This window comes from Lissotriton helveticus, chromosome 8 (assembly GCF_964261635.1).
Source record: "Lissotriton helveticus chromosome 8, aLisHel1.1, whole genome shotgun sequence".
NCBI classification, from domain to species: Eukaryota; Metazoa; Chordata; class Amphibia; order Caudata; family Salamandridae; genus Lissotriton; species Lissotriton helveticus.
Genome location: NC_136069.1, coordinates 751,380,985 through 751,401,274, shown reverse-complemented (window position 1 = coordinate 751,401,274; position 20,290 = coordinate 751,380,985). Strand labels below are relative to the sequence as shown.

Here is a 20,290-nt window from a genome sequence, read left to right as displayed (position 1 = left end):
TGGGCACTATTCTGATTATTAACTTTTATAAATCATTTGATAGAGTTACTGCCACAGAACACCTTGCTAGTCTGAATTATTTTCTTGACACATACAGAGAAGATTACACAGACCCTTATTCGGTTATTGTTTTAGGAGACTTCAATGTGCATGGCTGCCCTGAGAACTGTCATGTCATGGACAGTTTAGGTCCTCCAGATCAGGAGGCCATCCACTTTGAGCATTCCCAGCAGGGAGAATTTCTGGAGGCGCTAATGGCTGAAAATGGATTAATACATCCTTGTATACCGAAAGAGGCCGTACCTACTTTTAAAGAGAATGGTACATCAATCATCGATTACATTTTCATTAGTTCCGTGTTGGGCACCAGGGTCTGTGGATATACAGTAATCTTGTCTACATTTAGCGACCATAATCCGGTGGTCTTGACCATGGTGGATGTGGACAAGAAATTTGAAATATGCAATAGGAAGATAGATAAACTAGATATCCGGCCCATAGATCAGGCCCGCAGAATTAGGTGGTGTCGACTAGTACCTGAGGATTTTCATAACAACCTATTAACTAAGGTTGGAGCCGAGATGCGTATCTGCACAAATGAACATGCAGGAGACAAGGAGGTTTTAGAGGCCTATATCAAAATCTATTCACAGGTCGCTGATGATCTTAAGCGGCCTGGTAGGGCGCAAGCTATAGCCGGGCCGGGGTGGTTCGATCATAACTGTTCGTTAGCACATCGGAATTTGTTGGTGGCTATGAAACAAAATCCGGTGGATAAGTCCATCGTGCCAGCCCTAAGAAAAGCTTATAAAGTAGCCCTGGAGAATAGAAGACGAGAAATCAGAGGCAAGGCATGGGATCTATTGATGTCCTTAAAAATAGCTCTAAATTTTGGGCAGTGGTCAATAAACCTTTTTTCAAGATTCCTGCAATAGCCAATTAGATTGTGGCATCCAGGAACAAGTTTGGTGTTCCCATTTTAAGTCAGTATACGAAGGAGCAGACCCGGGAGGGGTGGTTAAATCTTTACCCATGCATGACTCTTATACTTTATTGGTCATTGAGTTAGAGGTGGCAGAGGCCATCAGCCAGATGACATGTAATAAGGCTCCCGGACCAGATGGCGTCCCAGCTGACCTTTTTAAATCGGATGTCAAGACATGGTCAAAGGTTTTGTGTAATGTTTTTAATAAGGTGTGCAAATCAGGATTGCCAGGTACCTGGTTTGAATCTGTAATAGTACCTATTTTTAAAAAGGGAAATAGAGGGGACCCCAGTTGTTACCGACCCATTTCCCTTATTGATTCCGCTGTTAAGGTGCTTGGTCGGGTGGTTTTAAGCAAGCTCACAGGGTGGTTGGCAGAAACTAATAGCCTCTCAGGTCTGCAATTTGGTTTTAGGAAAGGTCGGGCACAATCGATCAAAGCCTCAACTTACAACTACTAATTGGAAAGTACACAATCGCCAAAAAGGGCACCCTATACTTAGCTTTCATGGACCTTTTCTCGGCCTTCGACCGTGTGAATAGGTCCAAATTATGGGGGATGCTCCTTCATTTGGGCGTGGAAAAAAACATTGTGTACTTCCTCGCTGAACTGCACAGGGACCTATCTGCCACAGTGAGATACGACCGCAGGGGTAATTGTACAGGGAAGAATTGTATTGTTAATGGTGTCAGGCAGGGGTGCATTTTGGCCCCCCTGCTCTTCACCCTGTACATTAATGATCTAGGTTCTATTTTATCCGAGGCATGCAAGGACATACCGAGGGAAGCAATCGATCAATACCGGCATTGTTGTATGCGGACGATGCCGCCCTTTTAGCACGCACAGCGGTAGGGCTGCAAAGCCTTTTAAACTCGTTTTCTGCTTTTATGTAATCTATAGACCTTAGTGTCAACTTCTCAAAATTACACATCATGATGGTTGGCACTAAAGTGAAAGGGGTAAAAACCTTGCATTGTGAAGGGAATGTGCTGTCTAGGGTATCCACTTTTCCATACCTAGGCGTTATCTTTGATGATAAGGGCACATGGTCTCCCCAAATAATAGCTAAATGAAATGTATTGGCTAGATCCATCGTAGCTGTTTTGGGCTTTGCCCGCAAATTGGGAGTTAAACCATTTCAAGCACTGCTAAAGATATATGATGCTAAATGTATTTCCCTTGCAATTTACGGGACAGACCTCTGGGGTTTTAAGAATGTAAAGGCCATTCAAGTGGCTGAGGATAAGTTCCTGAAAACTATTTTATCTGTTCCTCAATCCACATCTGGTTATATTGTCCACCAGGAGTGTGGAGTCGGTTTTTTGGAGGATCGAATAGCCATCGTCCCACTTATAAAATGGATCTCTATCTGGCTAAACCCTGAGCTAGAATTGAATCAGGAAATCCTTAGAGATTGTCTAGCACTTGATTTTGGCTGCCGTATCCCCTGGCTGAGTTATGTCCATAAGTTGTCTGTCAAATTGGGTCGACCAGAACTGTTTAAATCGCCTGATAAGTTGGTGAAAGGGAACATCAAGTGGGTTAAGGACACGTACAAGTTAGTGGCCTGCTTGGCCAGAGAGGATAGAGAGCTGGTTAAACCGACTGTAAGGGCTCACCAATTGTCAAAAACTTCATGTGCTACTGAGCCATACCTAAATATTGTAAATAATTCTAACCATCGTTTCTTATTAACTAGATTCAGGTTGAATCAATTTCATCTCCTCCTTGCTGGATCTTCGGGGTGGAAAAGGGAGGAAGATTTGGGGATTTGCTCTAGTGATGGCTTCTCCACTAAAGACGCAATGCACTTTATCTTCTTTTGTGAGCACTTTCTTCCTATTCGTAAGCGTTTCATCATCCCTCTTTTAAAAGATAAAGGTTTTATGCAAGTTAAACCAGCCCTCCATTATTTGCAGCTACTTTCTAATGTATGGGAGATTTTTAATATTGTTAATTTCCTCATTGTGGCTGTAAGATTGAAGAAGAAAATTAGATGGGATTAGTTAATGCGATGATTCGGACGAAATTAATTGTGGTTGAGGACATTCTTTTTTAATGTTTACGTGGTTTTAAAGGATGTTTTTAAATGAAATGATAATAGGTACTGTATAAACTTGTAAACTTGGGGATTTATAGAGCGCAATTGTTGCCCGAAGGCGTCCAAGCGCTATACATTGTATACATTTTTAGCTTGCACTTTTTTATTGTATGTTTATGGTTTTCTGTTAATAACTCTGGTCTTGACAAAATGTTTAGTATACTCTTATGGTTTTTGTTATGAACCGAATAAAGTATTTTTGACTGACTGAAAAATGTATTTTAAATGAAAAACAAGTTGAGCCCATCTTACGCTCTTACAAAGAAATGATTTAAGCGGGTGGTTGAGATAGCCCACCAGCACAAGGATCACCGGAAATATTTCATCCGGAAATAGTCAAAAGAAAATGGTCATCAGATGCCATTCTTAGGAAAAGTTCTTGTTCACAAGAGATCCTGGACACAGGCTGCACCTTGAAAGTGCTCAGTGATAAAATCCAGGAACAGTCTTTGCTTGTATAAATACAATTTGAGCATAGGTACAGCGGTAGACAGTGTGAAATCTCGATGCAACCAAACTTTAGGGTAAGGATGTCAGCCGTTGACCGGAAACTTATTCTTAGGGGACAGAGACAAGTTTTGCCTTCATCCAAGATTGATGGTTCATTGCCTCATCACATACACATGGAGCTGGTCCTGGCACATCCCAGCCTCTCCAAATGGTATCATAGTTGGAAAAGGGGTCCACCATCTAGCAAAGGGATCAACAGGGGATCCCTTTGGAGGGGATGGAAGTGGAAGCGTCCCATTCATTTCAGGGTATGTTCAGAGTAATTAGGTTATGCACACAGTTACACAACAATTATTTGCAAGAAACACTTTTTAGCCTGGTAGAGGTGAAAGATGGGTGCAACTTCAAAGCACTTCAGTTCTTCGCCTATTACAGAATCAGATAGCCCATATCAGCAATGATAACTTGCTTTCCAGCTTAACTCAAAACATTTATCATTGTAGACGTGGTTCTGCACATGAAAAAACTGCGCAGCCTCGTCTCAACTCTACATAAGATTACTCTTGAGAGTAGTATCAAGAAGGATGACAGTAGTTGATCTAAATGAGAAGCACTGTTGTAACTTGTTTGTCTGATAATGGCAGTCGTCATTTATGTGGCTTTACCAAGCTATTCCTTACAGACAAACAAATCAATTTCAAATTTCTTTAACAAGTGTACCCTCGCAATGGCCGAGGATATTGTAACCAAATAGTTCGGGAAATGTCAGGCATGTTCAGGACACCGACATCATACACTGTGCAGGGAATTACGTCAGATGTATTGACACTAGCACAATTTGGGATCGGATTGAAATAGCAGCAGGAATAAAGAAACATGGTGCCAACACTCATAGGGATTTTATACGAATAGCATGGTTGATAATCAAGCACCATATTTGTCTGAACTGGTTAAAGGCCTCCACAGCATCGAAACCTTGACTAAGGACTGTCTATTGGACTTCTTTAACTTCAAACCACCTTAAAAGTGTCCCTCGTTCCTGTGAGGACTTATATGGGGGGTATTGTGGTATAAGTATTTATCTAAACAGTATGTTGTTAAAGCCTCATAGATCGATAGGGAGGGGGTTATTTAATGTAACCTGCTACGATTAGTCATTATGTCACTTAATTGGAGAATGCAGGAAATATTTTCCGTATAGATATTCACCATCAAGATGAAGCAAATCTTAGAACTGTTAAACCCAGTGTTCAGACTGGATCGATTGTGAGAGGTGAACTGTTCTCAGGAAAAAAATAATGTTTCTTCCCCAATAAATTCAGCTGCAAAAATGATATATACAAAAACATTCTCCAAGCATGCCAGTAGTTACAAAAGGCTAAAATAATGTGTTGAAGTTCGAGTAAACTTACAACTCGCATGAGAGCGGGTATCCTCCTCACAGAGTTCGTGGAGCTGTTGGAACTCTTCCTGCGCCAGCTGGAAACGCTGCTGCTTAATTTGGTAAATTTCTTTCTTTGCGTTAAGAGCCTCCTGGGCTACAATTAAATACTCCTTCAGCATACGTTCCTGCTCTCTCCTCCACTGCTCGCGGGGATCCTCAATTTGAGTGATTTCTGAAGAGGAAAAAAAGTAAGGTTCTAAGAAAAATTAACAGCAAAATTGAACAAGCAAGTTAAAGCCAATCAAACTGCCTCTTTGGATGAAATAGCGGAGTACAACATTTGCAGTCATAGCATTTTCAAAATTCCCACTTAATTGAATTAACAAAGTACAGCCAGAAATCTATACAAGTCTTTAAAAGACTTAAGGAACCTCATTAAAAAAAAAAAAAGAAAAAGAAAAAACTTGGACCAACGCTGGCTTCCCAATGAAAAGGAGTGTTTTTGGGTGCCACCCTGTCCGTTTTTCGGACAGCCCCTCCGAACAACATGGCCCGTTTCAGGTTCTGTAGTCCGCAGGAATACGCATCTGCTTCCAGTTAGTTCAAGACCCATGGAGGAGGAGGCTTCCTACATGTCCAGCAACAACTGTTTTTCTGTCCTATAAGATTCGCCAGTGAGTGGGTGGCGTGAAGTGGGGCTAGCTCAGCGTTTGCTTTTTCCAGTGAGCTGGTAAAACTTTTCTTTTCTTTTTAGTAACGGGTGATGTGAGATGCATTTTAGGCCTTTCTTTGAGGTCAGAATTAAGTATGCGTTTAAAAACTCTATTTTAGAAGCGCCCCGTTACAGCGCTCGAAATGCTTCCCTGCAAAGAACACCCCTCCCACCTCCCAAACAGCATCAAGCAGCAATCGCCAATGGCATTTATTTCTTTTTTTCTGAGCAATTTCCCCCCATAACTGTCCCTATTGGCTGGCTGGTCAGTGCAACCCCACTCTCCTCATCTCTCTCTGGCCTGTATGGCGCGTGCCGATGAGACATTCACTGCCCGCCTCCATTCTTTGCTCCATCTGTCACTGTGCCCTGCTGCCTGGCATCTGGCAGAGCCGTGTCCCGGAACAAGGGACCTAGCCTTTCACCCATTGAGGCTGCTGCCGAATTCGGAGATACTTCTTTCCGGTGGTGCCTCGCTCAAATCCGGGTTTTCCTCCATTATTGACCGGAGCTTCATTTTTTCATCCAATTCTCCGTCCGTTGCCCGTGAACCTATATTTATACACATTTTTATTATTTATTTATTGTTAAAGAGGATAGGTCTCATTTTTTAAATAGTTATTTATACTTTGGGGGATGCCGTGCCAGGAGTCTGGCCCGAGGCAGCAGGAAGCGCCCTGCCGAGGGGCCCGGCAGGCGCTGGACATTGGCCGGGACCCCGCACTGCTGGCCACCCTCCTGGGGAGTCAAGCCAGGTCAGGTGCCCTTTGGCAGCTACTGAAGCTGCTGGCCTGCGTCGAGCTGCACCCTCTGCTGCGTAAACCCAGGTGTTGCGAGGAGCAAAATGAGTGTCCGGTGAACCACAAGGCGCATCATTTTCTAGTAGGTGCGATGCATGTTGTCCCAACTGTCCTTATGGGCCATTGATTGCATTGCACCACCCCGTGCCCCGGACAGTTGCCCTGAACCGACAAGTGTGAGAAGTGGAGAAGTGTGGCTCAATGGTTAGAGTGGCAGACCCTGATGCAGAGGTCTGGCCCGGACCAGGGTTCAATTCCCGCCTCGGCGGGTCTTGAGCTCAATTTCCCCGGACCTGATAATTCTTGCCTCGTGCCTATTCTAATCATGGGTCCCACTCTGCAACTCTGGGCAATAGCTTGCTTAATCTCCACAACGGCCCCAACAGCGCTAGGATGCCTGACTTCACCTTGGGGGTGTCCAGGAGTGGGCACTTCACAGGGAAAGGCCAGGAAGGGTTCCACAGCGGTATGTGTACAGCGCCTTGTGACCCCTTCGGGGGTGATTTGTGCGCTATATAAGCACTACATTTACATTTTTTACATTTTTTTACCGGCGCAGTTATCCCAGGTGCGGGGTATGTCATAACAGAAACGGGAGTCCTTTCAAATGACAGGGAGTCCTTTAGCTGCGTTCCATATGCACTATACATATTTAGAGAAAAAAGTACACTTCGTGTGTAATGTCGGCAGACACAGGAAGTGGTCTTTTGAAGTAACACCGAGCCATTCAGCTGATTTTCGTTTGTCACTTCACACGTACGGTAAGCAGTTTCACGGAAGTGCACGTCGTGTTTCAGCTGCATTCTATTTTCAATACGAAGACAAAAAAAGAGCATCTTATGTAATATGTGCAACTACAAAAGGAACAGCCGGCGGATTGCAGAGGGAGGAGATCGGCGCACTCTTATGTGACGAGCATATTTGTGATGCTCATTCCGGGTCACAGAGGCCTCCATGCTTGAAACACGGGCACGCAAAAAAACTTAAGGTTTGCAATAGCGAACTGCAGCTGGTATTCATGTGACCAAACCCAGTAGAGCTCTGATGTTTCTGCTGTCATGAAAGATCAAAATCCAGGATGCAGTTTGATAGTTAGGAATACATTCGCCCATGCAGTCTCCTCAATTTTATAGCAGGATAGCCTTTTATTTGGTGAAATAGCAAACCAGCTGGTATGGTGGACTATGAATTGGAGTGGACATCAGTGTTCTTGTGCCAGAGAAAGGAATGGGCTTCCGAGACTCGTGGGTGGTGGTGATGTTGACTTGGATTGTGAATTGATCTGTGAGCTAGATGGGTAGCAGACAGTTGTGAAGAGAGCAAGAGATCATTTTCAGGGAGGCTATGAAGCATGAGGGGCTGTGAATGTGTGTCCCTTTCATGTCATCTCCTGGAATCACTCGAGTGAATCACAAGGGTCATCACTCACTGCATCTCGGTCTTGCCTTTCACGGTGGGAATGGCTCATGCAGTGTGGATTTCTGTTTCTCCTGCGGTGATTTGGTTTAGTCTAGATATATGCATTTTAAACCTTTGAGGGTCGGAGACTGCACGCCCTCATCCACCATGGTGCCCGCCCCATGCGACCTCCTGTTGGCATCATGGGTTCCAAGCGCAGCGAGTGATACATTAGTGACGCATTTTTAAAGATGAATGGTCTCCGCGTGGCTCCCAGACTCTTAGTTTTCGTTAGCGCTATCAGCTTGGCCCATATGGATGTCGATTCAGTGATGCTAGTGGAACAACATAATTTGTCTCATTGTTCATTTGCCATTTGCAAAATGCCAGGACCACCTTCTTAACCCCTTCCACGCTCATGACGAGCTCAGCTCGTCATGAGGTACGCCTGCCGTACGCTCATGACGAGCTGAGCTCGTCATGTAACGCGGTATTTGCGAATCTTTAGCGCACAGCGGGAAAACGCTTAGCGCGGATGGGGTTAAAAATGTTAACTAAGATTTTATATGCTACTGTGGCTGCATCACATTTGTCTGTCTTTGCAACTCCAACAGTGTCTGTTAGGGGTAGTAAGCGGTATATAAATGCAATTACAATACAATACAATAAAATCTTACGTGTGCCACAGTATGTGCTATTGTGCAATACGTGGAATGCAGGCAGCAAAACAGAACAAACATTACAAATGCAATAGGTCTCGCCTTTCATTAAGTTAAAGCCATTTGCTTTGCTATACAATACCATTAGCAAAGCAAATGGCTTTAACTTAATCAAAGGCGAGACCTATTGCATTTTCAATGCGTGTTTTAATACAATGTCAGGGGCCATAACGTCAACAGACAACATGGATCAGGACCTGGACCACAACATCAGGATAGAAAGGGGCAATTGCATAACCAATGGACTGTAGGAGATGGGGACCTGGGAGGGGCCAGACGAGAGGGTTAAAACTAACAGGCCAATATGGAAACAGCTAAACAGGTCAATAAGGTAGAGGAATGATTAGCAACCCATTATCAGGAGGGGATTGCAAGGATCTGGACACCAATTATGTTGAGAAGTAGGCTAAAAAAGAAAGTCCTGTACAGGAGAGGGACAGTTGCTAACTGTCTAAAGTAGAATGCTCAGACATATGCATGAAGTATTGAACTCAGATAACATTCAGAATCCACATTACTGCATACTAAAAGCATGTCAGAATCCACATTACTGCATACTAAAAGCATGTCAGCAGATTTAGACTGTCGGTAAAACAAGGAGAGGGCAAATATAATGAACAGGAAAACACTGCTCATCACCCCCCCCCGAATATCAGGAACACCTTTAAAGGAGTTTGCTTGTTGAAATAATTGGAGCATTATAATAAATCAAAAGGTAAACTCATCAAAGAAACACTCCTTGATAAAAATCCTTTACATAAAAAGAAATGGAGCACACAACCCTTTCACTGGCACGTGCAAAATCCATTTCACCAATAGTGAGGCCACTAGAAGAAACCAAGAAATTCAGCTCTCCAACCAGCAGCCTTGAAATGACAGATGCACGTAATTTTGTATTAGCATTTTCATTCTTCAAATAAATCCACTAATTCCTTAATTGATGTCAAACTATATAGATGTTTAACTTTTCCCAAGCCCACAAAAGTGTGCGAAATTGGGGTGTCATACTGCACACCTAACAAATCACCAAAAAAGTAGCTTGATTTAAGTCTTGTGATAGTACCATAACAAGGGACTATTAAAACGTTATAACATGTCTATACCTCTTCTGCTAAATGTATGTCTCCAGACCTCCTTCGTGCCAAAATTTCCTTTAATAAACTCTATAGACAATACATCTTCCTTCCTTCTTCGAAGTACTGCGCGTTACTACGGAGGTCGTAACAAGTCTGGGAAGCTTTTGGCTAATTATCTTAAATCCCGTAAGGAGCGCACTTGTATTGAATCTATTCTCTCATCTGATAATACTTCCCTTCATACGACTGATAAGATTCTCGAACAGTTCCAACGCTTCTACCAACAACTCTATACTCCGGAATCTCCTCCTTCTCCCTCTATGCTTTCTTCTTACTTTGGAAATCTCCCTAAGCCATCTATGTCTCATCTTAATTTTGCTTCCCTTGATCTTGATCTTGATCTTACTCTTGACGAACTTTCTGTTGCTCTTTCTTCCCTTACTAACGGTAAAACTCCTGGCCCTGATGGTTTTCCAGTGGAATTTTATTTACACTTCTCAGATCTTCTTTTGCCCAAGCTTTTATTGCTTTTTCAATCCTTTGCTTCGTCGGGTTCCGGCGCGGGTACTTTTCAAGATGCTATCATCTGTCTAATTCCGAAAGATGGCAGAGACCCGAGATATTGCAAAAATTATCGCCCCATCTCATTGGTAAATGTAGATTATAAACTTTTCGCCAAATTACTTGCTTTACGATTAGATTCCTTTATGCCTCATCTTATTGGTAAGGAGCAATGTGGTTTTATCAAGGGTAGACTTACCTCTGACAATTCTCGCCTTTTTCTTAATGTCCTAAATAAAGCCCCCTCTTTGTCGTCCCCTTTGGCTGCTATCTCAGTTGATGCTGAGAAAGCTTTTGATAGAGTGGATTGGTCCTTCTTGTTTGCCTCTCTTCAATGGCATGGTTTAAGTCCTAAATGCATATCTCTTGTTTCTTTATTGTATTCCTCCCCCAAGGCTTCTATTCTTGTTAACGGTCATCTCTCCTCTTCTTAGAGGCGTTCGTCAAGGATGTCCTTTGTCTGCGCTTCTTTTTGTATTGGCTCTTGAACCCTTTTTTTCCTCCATTCGCCAGAATCCTTCTATATCTGGTTTTCCCTATGGAGAACACCAGTTAAAGCTTTCTGCATATGCTGATATCCTCTTGTTTATTTCAGACCCGGAAACCTCTATTCCCCCCTTATTGGCCGAATTTGATGCATTTCCCCTGGTTTCTGGTTATAAAATTAATTCAGATAAGACAGAAATTCTCCCTTTAACAAAGTTCTGTCTTCCCCACCTCTTTTCATCTACAGGCTTTGCTTGGAATAGTTCCAAAATCAAATACCTTGGGGTTTGGTTCTCTAATTCAATCACTTCCTCTGTCAAATCGAATATGTCCGCTGTCCTTTCTCGTATTGATCATCTATTCTCTTCAGTGGAATCCACTCTTTCTTTCGTGGTGGGGTAGACTAGATTCCGTTAGGATGATGATTGCACCTATCCTTATCTATATGCTCTCCATGTTACCTGTTCACATCCCTGCTCTATACATCAAACGTATTGATTCCTCCATCTCCAAATTTCTTTGGCAAGGTAAAAAAGCTAGAATTTCTCTCTTCTCTTCGTAGATCCAAATCCAATGGTGGTGTTAACTTTCCAAATTTTCGCTTATATCATAAATCTTTCTCTCTTCGTCAAGCGTCGCGCTGGCTCTCACGCGAAGTTTCTCCTCTTTGGCTAGCTATTGAACATACCTTTTTATCCCCCTTTTCCTTTGATGAATTGATCAGTTTTTCTTCAAAATCCCCCTATGAATCTTTTCCATTATTTAAGTATACCTCCTCCCTTCTTCGACCTTTATTTTCTCTTCCAACTATTTCTCGTGAATCCTTTTTACAGCAACCCATTTGGTATAATTTGCTTCTTCTTAACAATAATAGACCTATTTGTTGGGCTTCTTGGAGACAAAGGGGTATCATATGGATCCATCAGATCTTTGATGGCACCGCCCCTTGCTCATTTCCTCTTTTTCAACTTCGTTTTTCTTGCCCCCGCTCTTTTGTGCATAAATATACCCTTCTTATGGGAATTATTCTTGACCGTTATTTTCTACCTCCTGCACTCTCCCTTATTACTCCTTCCCCTCTCTTGACCTTACTTTCTACACTCCCTAAGGCGTCTCTAATATATAAATTTTTCTCTTCTCCTAATCCGGATCGTTCTAAATCTAAACTTGAACTTTCCTGGGAGGCGGATCTGGGTTGTACTTGGCCCGTTTCCCTTTGGGATAACCTCTGGCTCAAATCCTTGAAGGTCTCTCGCTCTGCTTCTCTCACTCAATCTCTCTTCTTTTTGTATCACAGACTCTTTCTCCTTTGTCCCTTTCTCGCTTTTCTTCCTCTTCTGATTCCGCCTGTTGGACTTGTAAATTGCCTAATGCTGATCTTTTACACATGTTCTTCTATTGTCCTGTGGTTTCTACTCTATGGAAACAGGTTTGGCATTGCATCTCTCAGATTTTCTTACTTTCTATTCCACATTCACCTCCTCTTCTTTTTCTAGGTAGTCTTTCGGACACCATTTCTTTACCTCCACATTCTTGTGGTCTTTTTGATCTTATGCTTGCACTCGTCTTTCAACATATCTCTTCTAACTGGAAATCTCTTGCGAATGTCTCCATGCAACATTGGTGGAACTCCCTGTCATTTCATAGACTCGATGTTTCCTTCGCTTCATCCTGTAAACCTCCTTGTGATGTTGAGCTCTATTGGCTCACCCTCACTGTTTATTTAGACCGCTACAAAAATGAAGCCATTGATTGTCCACTCAGAGAATTTTAAGCCTCCTTAAATGACTTATTCTTTTCTGTGTTTATATCTTATTCTTTTACTTCTCTTTTACTTTTCTTGATATGGTTTATTGCCTATTTTTACTTCTTCCATAATTCCTTGTAATAATACTCAATACTCAGTCTTCTGCAAATTGCCTTTATTGATTGCATTGTACCCATTTCATCTTCTCTTTCATCTTTCCTTTTCTTTCTCTTTGCTTTCCCCCTCTTTTCTCCTCCCCCCTATCCTTTCCCCTTAAAATTCATAAAATGCTTTTGTTATTATCCATTTTGACATTAGGATTTTTAAGCTTTGTACTTCTCCATTTATCTTGTACCTTTCCTTTTGTCAATTGTTATCTTTTTATTATTCTAATAAAGCTTTTCAAACATTAAAAAAAAAACTTTATAACATGTAACAAACTCTTCTGGGGTGATGTCAAATTCACTGGGGCTTTGCAATTGCTCTTCTAGCACTTTTTTCTAGCAAAGTTATAATCTGGAACTTTTCAAAGCACAATTGAGCGTACAGTTATTAATAGAGTGGATGCTTTATATAAACATTTCCATTTATAACATCTACAAAAAGAAAATATATGACAGGTGAGGAAAGAATGTCAAAACTGTAAATACAGTTCATTCTGATTTACAATATTTTTCTTTTTTGAGTGTATGATGGTTGGTAATCTTATTTTCCTTGTTTTAAACTTGCATTGGTTAGACAATCAATGCTTTGTAATTACAGTGAAAGATATACTGCGATAAAATGCAGTTTTGTATATTTTTAAAATATTTGGGCAAGAACCCCTGCCCCCCCTTCAACATTCCAAATGCACTTTCCTACAAATCAATAGACATAGCATTTTGTCCATATATCGAATACAACACCTGGTCATACCCTAAGGATTCCATGTCCCTGCTTTTCTGACAACTTGTGCAGTTATTCTCATCAATGTTGAGCAATTATATACAGCATAAGTATTTTTTTCACTGCAACATTAATATTATTTTCGATGAAGTTTTTGGGTACAGAACTGATCAATACATGCAAAGAGGTTAATTCTCTTATGGTTATCTTACACATTCTTGTAATAAACCTGCATCATTTTGCAATCAAGTAAATAAACTATTATTCGTTCCAAACCTCCTCATAAGCGATTTTTACTTTAGAGACAATAGTGTACTTATCGAGTGTAAATTGTCTGTGTGAATTTACAACTAAATGTTTGTATTTACGCAAATTAATTAAATATTAAATACTTGTATTTCACTCCTCTTGATATAATGATCAAGACTGCAAGATGGATTTCTGGAAGAGCCTGATTTTTTCCATTTACAGTTTTATAATCCGTCTTACACTTCCCACTGGCAAGCGTTCAATTTTGTTTTGCAATTTTTTTTGCAAACAGCAACAATTTATTATTTTTATTTTTTTTAAGAGTTTTATATATCGCGAACTAGACCCGAAGATATCAGGTATCAGAATGCTTTACAGGAGCACCAGTTGCGTTACAGACAGACACATTCATTTTTTGTTGGGCACGGTGAGATTAAGTGATTTGCCCAGAATCACAGGATGTTGAGAGCCCTTGCCGAGACTCGAACCCAGTTCCTCAGCTTTCAAATCGACCGATCTAGCCGTAAGGCTACAAATGAAAAGTTTAAAAGTAAAAACAAAATACATAAACAGTAAAAAGAAAAAAAGAAAAGAATGGTCTAAAGCCCTGGCAATGAAGTGCATTACTTTACACGCAGAAGCACACATGTACAAGAAAATATGACACCACTCAAACTGCAAAAGAGATAATGGATGAAGTAGGCTTCCCCATGCGGAATTGAGAAATGGGCAGTAGTATATTAAAATAACAATGGATGAAAAAGCCAAACTCAACACCACTATCTGATGTCATTTTATTTATTTTTTTCTACCATAAGAAGCCACTTAAATGTGCTCTCAATTTCACTATGCAAATAATATTTACTGTAAATTTAAATGATGCATTAAAAAAATGCTGGGTGCTAAAATGTACATAGACCCTCTTGGCATAAAATGTTAAATAATGCTATTATCCTCAAAGTAATTACCTGTATTAGTGTTTGTAAGGTTAAGAAATATTTTATCAGTACCTTGCAGTTGAAAAGTTCCACAGGCCACTCTCCCGTGTAAATCTGTCCACTTTTTTTTTTAGATTTCAACACATTTTTTATTATCTTTTTTCCAAACGACATTACAAACACAAAACATACAGTCCTCGTTTTTCCCCATTACAGGGTTTCTGCCAAAAACTTGCTAGTTTTGTGGCGTCAGATTACAGATTATAACTGCTAGGCTGTCCCCCCTACCCATGGGGAGGTGTGAAAAGGGGAAGGGGTGAGAATGTGGGAGGAGAGAAAAGGAGAAGACGAGAAGAGGAGAAACGAAGAAAAAGAAGAACACAAGAAGTTTGCGATCCCTCGGTACTGTCTTGGCCCGGAAGGCGGGGGGGGGTGAGGGCAGCATGGTTACTCTGTGTTCGTATTGCTTAAGGCGGGTCGTATGTGTCAAGGTATTTGTCCAGTGCCTCCCATATGCCCCAGTTGGGTTGTTTTCACGGCGAATTTTTGACGGCGATTTTGTCAGCCCCCCTCAGGTACATCACCCAGTTAAGCCAGCCCTTGAAGGTTGCCTTAGAGGTGTCTTTCCATTTGGTAAGGACTTTTTTCACCGCCGCTGTTAATAGAAGATCCAGTAGGTCTCTGTCCTGTTGAGAGTCTAGCTCTGTAGACAGAAATGCGGTTGTAAGAGTGGCACATACTGGTTTGAGTGTACATCCTAGTGTTCTGTTTATGAAGGTAAAGATCTTCTCCCAAAATGTTATGTTCTTGGGGGAGTGGTATATAAGATGTGCAAGGTCTCCCTTCTCCCTGTCGCAGTTCAAGCAGAGGTCATTTTCTCTCAGACCTAAAGTCGCCAGGCAGGCTGGCGTCCAGTAGGTTTTGTGTAGTAGCCAGAATTTTGTCTGTGCTAACACTGGGGAGATTTTATTTTGTGTGGGGGAAGACCAGAGAAGGTGGAGTTATTTCTCGCTGAGCATGGCTCCTAGTTCATTCTCCCAATATGTGGTTGTTTTATCATTTACTTTTGTGGAGTCTGGTCGTAGTAGACGGTATAAATGTGACACCTGATATCCTACTCTGTTAATGTTAGTCATGTATTGGATGATTGAGGGTTTGTGTCTGTTGAGTTTCACTTTTGTCAGGGCGGTTCTGATTTTAAGGAAGTTATATAGTTCTGGATTGCGCCAGATTGCCGCAGCTCCTCGTGGGAGACCCAGCCTCCGCTGTGCCACCCACCTCCGCTTTTCCCGCCGATTCCGGCCGATTTCTTTTTTCCGCCGCTGACCCCTGCGGCCCGCCTCCCCCTCCTGCCCATTCGCCGCCCCGCTGACCCTCCCTCCCGGCTCCCTACTTAAGGGGTCCACACCAGAAGCAGGCAGCGACCTCTGAGCCTCCCCCTTAGGCGAGGTCGCCCCACGCTACACTGCCTCCTTCCTCCCAACCTGCTTCCTGGATTGCGCCAGATTGCCGCAGCTCCTCGTGGGAGACCCAGCCTCCGCTGTGCCACCCACCTCCGCTTTTCCCGCCGATTCCGGACGATTTATTTTTTCCGCCGCTGACCCCTGCGGCCCCGCCCCCCCCTCCTGTACATTCGCCGCCCCGCTGACCCTCACTCCTGGCTCCCTACTTAAGGGGTCCACACCAGAAGCAGGCAGCGACCGCTGAGCCTCCCCTTAGGCGAGGTCGCCCCATGCTACACTGCCACCTGCCTCCCGACCTGCTTCCTGGATTGCGCCAGATTGCCGCAGCTCCTCGTGGGAGACCCAGCCTCCGCTGTGCCACCCACCTCCGCTTTTCCCGCCGATTCTGGCCGATTTCTTTTTTCCGCCACTGACCCCTGCGGCCCCCCCCCCCTCCTGCCCATTCGCCGCCTCGCTGACCCTCCCTCCAGGCTCCCTACTTATGACGCCCCCTGAACGAGCGCGCAGCGGACACGCGCAGCGGGAGCACCGCATGTGCGCCGAAGGTGCGCCAAAGGTAAGCCCGTCTGCGCCTGGACCGCGCCCAGTGCCAGGACCCCTGTCCTCCACCGACGCAAGACGACCCGACATACCTACGACGCCGCTGCCCTCAACGCACTCAATGCCAGCCGGAACCCCATCTGCTGCCGGGCCGCCCCGAAACACATTCACGGACCCTTCAACTGCAGAACCTGCAAGTTCACCTGCCTCCGAACCTGCACCGCGCCCGCCAAGCCAAGCACCAGCAGCAACCTCAAGTGCATCCTGCTCAACACACGCTCCGTCCACAGACACGCCGTGGAACTCTGGAACCTCCTCGACACAACATCACCAGACATCGCCTTCCTCACGGAAACCTGGATGAACGTTTCCTCAGCCCCCCGACATCGCCATCGCCATCCCGGACGGGTACAAGATCATCAGGAGGGACCGCGTCAACCAGACCGGAGGAGGCATCGCCATCGTCCACAAGAACACCATCCGCATCACGACCGACTCCAACGACACCTTCGCCGAGCACCTCCACTTCCAGATTCACACCAACCCAAAGACGACCCTCAGAGGCACCCTCATCTACAGACCCCCGGGACCACGCACACAATCCAGCGAAGACATCACAGACTTCATCAGCCCACACGCCCTCACCTCCGCCGACTACATCCTCCTAGGGGACCTCAACTTCCACCTGGAGAACAACAAGGACCGCAACACCGCCGCCCTGCTGGACAACCTCGCCAACCTCGGACTCAAGCAACTGGTCAACACCCCCACCCACTACGCCGGCCACACGCTTGATCCCGTCTTCTCATCCAGCAAGCACATCACCTTCAGCCACTCCACAGGATTCCACTGGACCGACCACAGCTGCGTCCACTTCAGCTTCAGAAAAACCACAACCCACCACCACCCGCAACAGGTTCCTCACAGGAACTGGAGCAAGATCACCGCCGACCAGCTCACCACCTCCCTCAGCCAGAACCCACCTGACAGCACAACGGACCCCAACGAAGCAGCCCGCAACTTCACGCAGTGGCTGACCGCCTGCGCCGACGACCTCGCACCACTGAAGAACCCTCCCAGCAGACCCAGAAGCAAGAAGGCCCCCTGGTTCACTGACGAACTCAAGGACTCCAAGAAGACCTGCCGCTCCCTCGAGAAAGCCTGGCTCCTCGACCAGACCACCGACAACATGACCGCCCTCAAACACGCCACCCGCAAGCACCACCAGCTCATCCGCACCACCAAGAAAAAAATCACTGAAGGAGCGACTGGATAACAACGCCCACGACAGCAAGGATCTCTTCAGCATCGTCAAGGAGTTCTCCAACCCCAGCACCGGCAACAACGACATCACTCCTTCACAAGATCTCTGCGACTCTCTCGCCTTGTTCTTCCACTGCAAGATAGCCGACATCCACAACAGTTTCGGCGATCCACCCACGCACCCAACCGTCGAACCAACGCACCCCACCGCCACCCTCCGCACCTGGACCCTGGTGACCACCGAAGACACAGCCCGCACGATGAACAGCACCCACTCCGGATCTCCAACCGACCCCTGCCCCCACCACGTCTTCAACAAGGCCGACTCCACCATCGCACCCCAACTCCGGGACGTCATCAACACCTCCTTCAACACCGCCACCTTCCCGGAGAGCTGGAAGCATGCCGAGCTCAGCGCCCTACTGAAGAAACCAACAGCGGACCCCACCGACCTCAAAAACTTCCGCCCCATCTCGCTCCTCCCTTTTCCTGCCAAAGTCATCGAGAAGATAGTCAACAGACAGCTTGCCGCCTTCCTCGAGACAAACGGATCCCTCGACCCGTCGCAGTCCGGTTTCAGAGCCAACCACAGCACCGAGACCACCCTCATCGCAGCCACCGACGACATCCGAGCCCTGCTCGACAACGGGGAAACAGCGGCACTCATCCTCCTGGACCTCTCTGCAGCGTTCGACACTGTCTGCCACCGCACCCTAGTCCAACGCCTCAGCAACATCGGCATCCAAGAGAAGGCACTGGAGTGGATCATCTCGTTCCTCGCCGTTAGAACACAGAGAGTCCGCCTCCCCCTGTTTCGATCAAAGGCCACCGAAGTCATCTGCGGCGTCCCGCAAGGATCATCACTCAGCCCCACCCTCTTCAACGTCTACACGAGGCCTCTCGCTGCCATCGCACGCCAACACAACCTCAACATCATCTCCTACGCCAACGACACCCAGCTGATCCTCTCCCTCACCAGAGACCCCGACACCGCCAGAACCAACCTACACGAAGGGATGAAAGACGTCGCCGAATGGATGAAGAACAGCCGCCTGAAACTGAACTCTGATAAGACGGAAGTCCTCATCCTGGGATGACTCCTGGTGGCCCCCAGCCCTGGGCACCGCTCCCAAGCCAACAGACCACGCACGCAACCTGGGCTTCATCCTGGATTCCTCCCTCTCGATGACCAGACAAGTCAACGCCGTCTCTTCATCGTGCTTTCACACCCTTCGCATGCTTCGCAAGATCTTCCGATGGATCCCGACCGAAACCAAGAAGACGGTCACACAGGCCCTCGTCACCAGCCGACTGGACTACGGAAACACCCTCTACGCCGGAACCACAGCCAAGCTACAGAATAGACTCCAACGCATCCAGAACGCCTCCGCCCGACTCATCCTGGACATCCCCCGACGCAGCCACATCTCCGGCCACCTGAAGGACCTGCACTGGCTCCCCGTCAACAAGAGGATCACATTCAGGCTCCTCACCCACGCACACAAGTCTCTCCACGACCTTGGCCCCAAGTACCTCAACGACCGCCTGACCTTCTACACGCCCACCCGCCAGCTACGGTCTACTAGCCTCGCCCTCGCCGCACCACGCATCTGAAGAGCCACCGCCGGAGGCAGATCCTTCTCCTACCTGGCGGCCAAGACATGGAACTCCCTCCCCATCCACCTTCGGCTGACCCAGGACCACCTCGCCTTCAGGAGACAACTCAAGACCTGGCTGTTCGAGCAGTAGCAGACCCCTTCCCCCAGCGCCTTGAGACCCTTCTGGGTGAGTAGTGCGCTATACAAGTGTTATGATTGATTGATTGATTGAGTTCTAGATCAGGGAAGTTGTGCTTTGCTCTTAGCATGTTGAAGGTGGATGGGCTTTCTCCCTCTTCTCGCTGGGCTTGGTAGGAGATGCCCAGTCTTTTCCATGTCTCTATGGATAATGGTTTTCACCTGTATTTTATTTTCCTGTCCTCGCATAGTGATTCCCATCTCTGGTTTTTTATGCTATGTTCCATTTTTGGGTCTATTTTGAGCCGGGCATTACGTGTGTTTTTGAGTATTGGGTTTGTCGCTTGGGTGTGTTTGTTGGCTTGAGGAGGGCTATCGGCTCAAGATTGTCTAGTACGCTCTTCTCAATCATGAGCCAGACCAGCGTGTAGTCTTGTTCGGGGAGGATCCAAAAAGCCTCTTGTTTTGCTAAAAAGGCGGTATGGAACGTTTTGAAGTCTGCCACATTTAGCCCTCCCAGTTTCTTGTCTAGCCTTAATTTTTTCAGGCTAATCCTCGCTCTTTTATCCCATCATAGAAATTTGTTAATCAGCGTATCTATTTTTTGATGGAAATCGTCAGTCAATGTGAGGGGGAGCATGTTAGACAGATAGTGGACCATTGGCGTGATCATCATCTTAATTGTCTCTATCCTCCCGGACCATGTTATGTATTTGGGTGACCAGGTTTCTAAGAGCGCCTTCGTCTTTGCTATTATTTGTCGCTCGTTTTGGTCAAGCGTGCTCCTGAGGTCCCT

General features: G+C 45.4%; 1 protein-coding gene across 1 annotated transcript in view; it reads right to left on the bottom strand.

Annotated features, from left to right (window-relative positions):
* WWC3 (WWC family member 3) overlaps window positions 1-20,290 on the bottom strand; it is a gene marked incomplete at its 5' end in the record, with an annotated part of 657,764 nt that overhangs the window by 432,732 nt on the left and 204,742 nt on the right. The window contains one exon of the mRNA XM_078658903.1: window positions 4,950-5,153. Within this exon, the coding sequence (XP_078515029.1) occupies window positions 4,950-5,153 (204 nt within the window). The remainder of the gene's footprint in view (window positions 1-4,949; window positions 5,154-20,290) is intronic.